We start from the raw sequence: 6,878 nt of genomic DNA on the forward strand, positions 1-6,878 counted from the left end.
TCCTCTGTTGAGGGAACATGGGGGAGCACACACAGAAAAACACTTAATCATCAGCATGTGCGCGTGTGTACAGACACGCTCACGCCACACACACGCACGCACACACACACACACACACGCACCCACACACATACACACTTACAGACACACACGTACACACACAGATACACAGATACACACACACACACACACACACACACACACACACACACACTCAAACACACACACACACACACACACGGAGAGATAAACAGGAACAGGAGAACCATGAGTCCATTTCTGTCTCGTAGTTATCACTTTGTCAAATATGAACCATATCAACTGTGAACAAATGTTCCTGCTGAACTCAGACAGTTGCAGACATCCTGCCGTTCTCACGCTGTTCATATGTACTCTACTCATCTCAGGTGAGGTGTTCTCAACATGCCGAGAGGTGCAGATGAGGGAGGGCTTGAGGAAGGACGGGGAACACTACCTGAAAGTCAAGTCCAGGATTCTGCAGGTTTGTGGAAAATACATCTCAGTATGACGCTATAAAGATGCCCATGCACACGTACATTATACCTTATTTGCTATACTATAGATCATAGTCTTACTGAACACCCTTCTTTTTTTTAGATATATTGTGCTGAAATGCACACCAGCTTTCCCAAGGAATATATCACACTTCGCAGTGGCCAGACAGATAATTTCTCTGAGATCTATGCATACAGGTATGTATTTCATTTCAGAGAAATCCTAACTATAGTATTGCATTATCCTATTTACCTTGCCTTGTCCTTTGTCATGTAAGTTGAAGTACAGATACAGATATTTATATCTAGTGATACTTATGATGGTACTGTTTCAATCCTGTCCGTATTATACTGTAGTATGCGATGTTGTCCCTGACATCTTCACGTGCCTCGGCAGGCTCCAGAACCCCTTTGAATGTCCGTTCAATGGCAGCAGACGGCAGGACTGCCAGTGCAGGAACGACTACCCATCAGCGGGCTACACGCTCTTCAGCAGGGTGCGCCTGGACCTCGGCTCCATGCGCGTAATAAGTGAGTCATTACTGCACCTCTCTGGTCATGGCACCACACCGCGCTCCACCCCGCCCATACCCACGGCTGGCTGCCCATCCTCACCCCTGCTGCGTTCCCTTGCCCAGGCGGCCCCAGTGCTCTACATGGGCATTACCAAAGATGGACTGGCGCATTATGCACCATCTCTCCAGCCACTCTTATATCTGTGCTCTTAAACCTGCAGCTTGGTCATGGAAGCCTGTTATGGTCACAAACATGTATGCACACAGACACTCTCTCTCTCTCTCTCTCTCTCTCTCACACGCACACACACACACACACACACAATGACCATGAAATGTAACTCTTGGTAGCCATTACGGCTAATTAGCTGAGGCAGCCCCACCTTGGCCCTTGTGGCGCGGCGTGTCTTTCGTTAGCACCCATGTGATGTGTGGGGGGATTACCAGTGATTAGTAGTGAGTGGGAAGGCCACTCTCAGCACGGAGAAGGGCAAGTGGAACCACTTTTAGTGAGAGAGAGAGCAGGAAATACGCAGTCACACACACACACACACACACACACTCATACGCACACCCCCCACACATCATACTCCTGATGGCATATGTTCCCATTTCAGCTGCCCATTTTAGCTGGGGCTGAAAGAGAGAGCATAACGAGAGAGAGAGAGAGAGAGAGAGAGAAAGCGAAAGAGGGATGGAAAAAAGCAAAGATGAGTAATGAGTTCAAGGCGAGGTTCAGATGAAGCGCCTGGAGCCTCTTTGGCAACTCGTACTCGTACAGTAAAGCAGTCTACTGTCAGGAGAGAGAGAGCGAGGGAGAGAGGGAGGGAGGGAGAGAGGGAGGGATGAAGAGAGGGGTGCAGGGATGCTGCTGGTGCCCCAGATGTTTGACACCACCCCCCAACCTGCGTCTCTGTCTGTACTTGCCACACTAGTTTCCAGTCCATATTTTTTCCCCTTCACTGCCCTTTAACTTACAGAACTTCTCTCCCCTCTCTTCTGTCTCCCTTTATTATATTCCTGAGCCATTGTTTTATTCTCTGTGTACAAAAAAAGAGAGTTGTTTGGTGCTCTTACATGTGGCCATATTTCTCTTGCAGCCACGGACCTGCAGTTCACCCAGACTGTGCTGGGTAGGCCGGTGCCCTTCGCCACAGCAGGAGACTGTTACAGCGCAGCCAAGTGCCCCCAGGTGAGACCACCTCTCCTCCCCACTCAAACCATATGCACAGAGGGGGGGAGGGGGGGTTACCCAAGGGATAACTGTATCCTGTTTCCCCATGTGTCAAACATGGAGCAACTCAGCCTAATGTGCGGGGGGGTGGGGGTTGGGGTGCTTCTGTCCTCACCATGGAGCCACCATAGTTCTCCCCGAGCCTCACGCTGGGTAGACACAACACTTTTGAGAGGAGAAGTGCGACGAGACTCGTCGGGCACAGTTGTGAAAGCACTTAGAAAGATCGGCTTCCCGGCGACTCGAGGAAGTGTTTGAAATGGAGCCGTAGCTGTCTAGAGTTGAGCTTGCCCCCTCCCCACTCAACACGTCCATTCCCCGGGCTGGAGGAAAGTATGCGCTCACTTGGCTATGAGGGGAACGTGAGAACAGATCTCAAGCATGTGTGGGCACAGCTCAGCCTTATTTACATAGAGCCATGTGTGTCCATGTTTACTCTGTCTAATATACCGTATTTGATGCTTTGTTGACATTTACCATGTCCTCATTAGTAAGTTTGTCCCAGAGGTTTACTTTAAAACCTGTGTGTTGCTGAATCCACAGGGCCAGTTTAGCATCAACCTCACCGGAACTGGTCTGAAGGTCGCCGAAGCAACCAAATGGGTCTCCCAGGGCAACTATGTCACAGTAAAGGTGCACAGGTCTGAGGTAAGGCTGCGGTCTTTTCTCTCGACATCATGATAGGCATTCACAAGTTACAGTAACACCTTTGTAAGTGTAAGTTCCACTGTGTTCAAATGGGCTGATTTGAAGTGCCATTGTTTGTGAAATGCCTTTCAGTAATGTTTGTGCTCTGGTTTGGTCTGGTCTAGTCTAGTCATTTTTACATTTTTTTGTGCTCTCTCCTTAAACGTGGATTCTCATTCTCACCCATGGTTTTTACCGTGTTTTTGGCACAGGATGGCACCAGAATCTACGGACGCTGCGGCGGTTTTTGCGGCAAGTGCATCCCCCACCCGCACTCGGGCCTCCTCGTCCAGGTCCAGTGAGGACCGGTTTGCGGGTGCGTGACCTCTCGCTCGATTCCCATGCCAGTGCCGAGCACAAGATGCCACTCATCAGGGGCTCCATGAGCCCGTCAGTCTGACTTGAACTCCTCGTCACCCTCCTTCATCCCCCCCCCCCCATCCTCCTCCATCTCTCCTTCCTCCCGGCAGCTACGGTACTGTGAAGTTTGAGGACCCGTGAGCCGTGATAGGCCGCCCGCCTCCCCCGACAGAGCCAGCTCACTCTGAAGACGGGCCAACTTCCCCTTTTGCAACCCCTCTCTAATGCTTCTAATGGTTACCAAATGCGTCCGTGTGTCAGAATATAAAAAGCAGACCCGGCGCTGCTTTGTGACAGCAACTCTCTCCTGGCTGGCTCGCCCACCCGCTCTGGTTTCACCTGGTGGCTCATCTTAATGGGTCTGTATGTGGGGCGATGTCAAGACTCGGTGCAAATCTGAGAAGTGTCCTCTGTCACGTCATGAAGTCGGGTTTTCTTATCTTCTTCAGTTACTCTTGGTGATGCAATGGAAAATCCCTAAGAGAAACCTATTCTAACAGTTTCCTTAAAAGAAATAGAAACCAAACCAACTACAGAATGTCTCTAGAACTGCCATACTGTACATCATCCACAATGGGAATTCATATTTATGTATGTGGTTGTCATAACTGTGTCATTCAGTGTATGCAGTGTATCTGAAGCTGTACCAATGGAGTAGTGTCTTTAGAGAATAGTAGGGGAATGGTCAAGACTCCATAAGGGATACTTATTTTTCTAGTATGGAAGAATGAACAGTTCCACACTTGTGAACTTCCACACTCTGTGAACTTAAATGTCTTACATCCACTTACCTGCTGACAGGTTGGGTGTGGTCATCACTTCAGATTATGAAGTCTCAATCTAGAATATTTCTGATCATGCAAGGATCTTGATGTTCTGAACATCTGTCTAGGTCCTGAAGTAACATTAGTAAAAATGAATATATAAATGAATTTACAGAGCTATAGGGTATATGCAGAACTGAGGAATGCAAGCTGGTTATTATTCAAGATGAAGCCTGCAATGGGCTCTGTAGGTTGATCAGCTTCAGAGTAGAATGACTTTCTACTGTAATTGGTGCCTGTGTATTTGTGTGTCTGTGTACAGTTGTCATAACCACTTTCCAGACTTGCCTTACCTCAAAGGTGAAGTGTCTTGAGCCCTCCGTTGTTCATTGTCAGAGTAAAGTTCACTGGAGTTCGATGGCTACTGTGGGTCTCTCTGAGAAAAGTGTCTGACCAACCTGCTGATAATAATGCTTTCAGACAGATTTTCCAGAGAGAAACTCCGTAGGTACTGAAGCACAAAAGATGTGCTCTGGAAAATATAAAATCAGACAGACATTGGTATGTAAAGTTGATTGGGTTTTGTGCCGTTCTAGGAATTTGTTTGTACAAACACACCGGCTGACAATCAGCTATTAATCCGTCCTTTGGAATTCTTTGGATATTCTGCTATTTTGTGGGAAGTAATACGCTGGATACTCACGTCACGTTTTACACTGCCTTTAGTGTTTCAGTTAAAACACGCTTCTGATGTCAAGAGCTCCGTTCTCAGATTGGAGTAGAAAGGGGTCAAATTAGTGAATCCAGATTTATTCCAGGTTATTCTTCCAGAGCACATCTGATGTGAACCCTGCTCCCAGGTGCATGCCACCCTACCTCTCTCAAGCATGGATGTCCATGAAATGTATTTTATTGTATTGTCTACTATTTATGTTTGATCATATTTATTCTGTAATTATATGTAGATATATTCGATGTTCACAATGCTACAACTACTACTAATAGAGTCCTGTGTGGTACAGGATTGGTATTACTGTATATTGTCTAGTGTTTTGTAACCAATAACCTGCGATGGAATTGTACACGGTGCTCTTTACTTTACTACTGAAATTACCTCGCATCTAGAGGGAAGGTACTGACATGGGATTTGAAATTCAGCTGTTGCAGAGCCTCCATTTTTACTGACCAGGTTTGACATTTGGACTCAGCGTAATTACAAGCCTGCTTTATGTCGTGGATGCTTTCCTGTGCACGGAAAAAAAAAAACTCCTCCCCATGCACACAGCCACAAGGTTGCCAGATTCTATGAGAACAGCTCTCCATATGTAGTCAAAAAGAGAGAGAGAGAGAGAGAGAGCAAAGGAAAAGAAGCAATCTTGCTTGAAGGTGCTGAAAGCATTGGGGTGGATTGGGTTTCAACCTTTTTAGAGGGCAAATCCACATAATGAAAAACACCACCACCGCCACCACCACTGCTCTCGTTGAGGAATGTAGAATGGCTATGCATGGCCAGCACGACCACGGAAAAGACATTAGCATGTTTGCAGAGTGTCCAGTGGTTTTAAAAAAAAAAAGATAATTTCATGGCCTGAGACAATCATCAGTAACACAGTGGTCACACTGATCTTAATCCACCCAAACCATTCTGCTTTTGACAGCGCATTAACTACTGAAACTACAAGAGGCATATACTGTATGGCAGCAAGACCTGGCTAGTGAATGGGAATTAAGCTTTATCCAAAGTATTGTAGTAGCAGAATAGGATGCTTATTCATGGAACTGTAGAGACCGACCTGTTGAAACTCACTGAGCAGCTAGAACCACTTTGGCTATCATTATATCTTTGATAGGCAATTGATCTATGAGGTCTGTATCAGAAATTAAAAGATTACTTGACGCACTATGTGCCATAAAATGTGTAGAAAATTTAAACAGTTTCTTTTTTTTTCCATTAACAAAAGATTTTGTAACTTTTGTGAATTGTTTTTGTGTATTGTTTTTTTTTTTTTTTTACATATCCATACTTGAAGTGCAAACAGTATGTTTAATCTAAAGAGGGCATTCTGGCTGAATGATACAAAATGCATGTTTGCCACATATAATCCAAAGATGTTTAGAGAATCATATTTACTTTTATGTACAGTGTGTAGTGTTAATGAAATCATTATGGTGCTATATGGATGAAAAAGAATGAGGAAGTCCTGATATTGTGTAGGTCTTGCTGCTGTACTAACATTGATTATAAAATAAGTAACAATAAAATATTTTAGCGCTTTCCAATGTGTCGTCGTAATCATGTGCTTTGTGCTTCCAATGTGTCGTCGGAATCATGTGCTTTGGTCAACATGTATCCAGTGAGTATGATTTTGTAGACTCACACGTCTTGTCACCTCTGTAGGGTAACAGCAGTCATTTTGGGCAAACAACTTATCTGAATCAGAGGACCACAAGATGTGGCATTCCTGAGGAACACAATATGAGGCAGCCTTAGAGGCCGTCTTAACCTCTACTTATGTGTTTTTTGATCATAGTGCATGTTTTCTATATGTAATGTTTATTTCGCACAACTATGACCAAGTGTATTGTTTCCTGGACTGACGTCATTAGAATCCTCCAGTGTAATTGGCATAATGAGATGGCAGTGAGAACGAGAGGCTAAACATTGCAAATACAGACGAGCTGAGGAGAAACTCCATGTGGATTATGTTAGTGTCCCAGGTTATGTTTCCATGAGCACAAACACATCCAAACATGTGAACCCCCAACACCACCACTGATGCCACACACGTACACACAAGGGCTG

General features: G+C 45.4%; 1 protein-coding gene across 1 annotated transcript in view; it reads left to right on the forward strand.

Annotated features, from left to right (window-relative positions):
* The window catches only part of LOC134094403 (A disintegrin and metalloproteinase with thrombospondin motifs 20), an 83,966-nt gene extending 80,713 nt beyond the window's left edge, over positions 1–3,253 (forward strand). The window contains exons 37-42 of the mRNA XM_062547910.1: positions 408–502; positions 619–713; positions 913–1,046; positions 2,131–2,222; positions 2,808–2,912; positions 3,164–3,253. Of these exons, the coding sequence (XP_062403894.1) occupies positions 408–502; positions 619–713; positions 913–1,046; positions 2,131–2,222; positions 2,808–2,912; positions 3,164–3,253 (611 nt within the window). The remainder of the gene's footprint in view (positions 1–407; positions 503–618; positions 714–912; positions 1,047–2,130; positions 2,223–2,807; positions 2,913–3,163) is intronic.
* Positions 3,254–6,878: the final 3,625 nt, after the last annotated feature.

This window comes from Sardina pilchardus, chromosome 10 (assembly GCF_963854185.1).
Source record: "Sardina pilchardus chromosome 10, fSarPil1.1, whole genome shotgun sequence".
Taxonomy (NCBI): Eukaryota; Metazoa; Chordata; class Actinopteri; order Clupeiformes; family Clupeidae; genus Sardina; species Sardina pilchardus.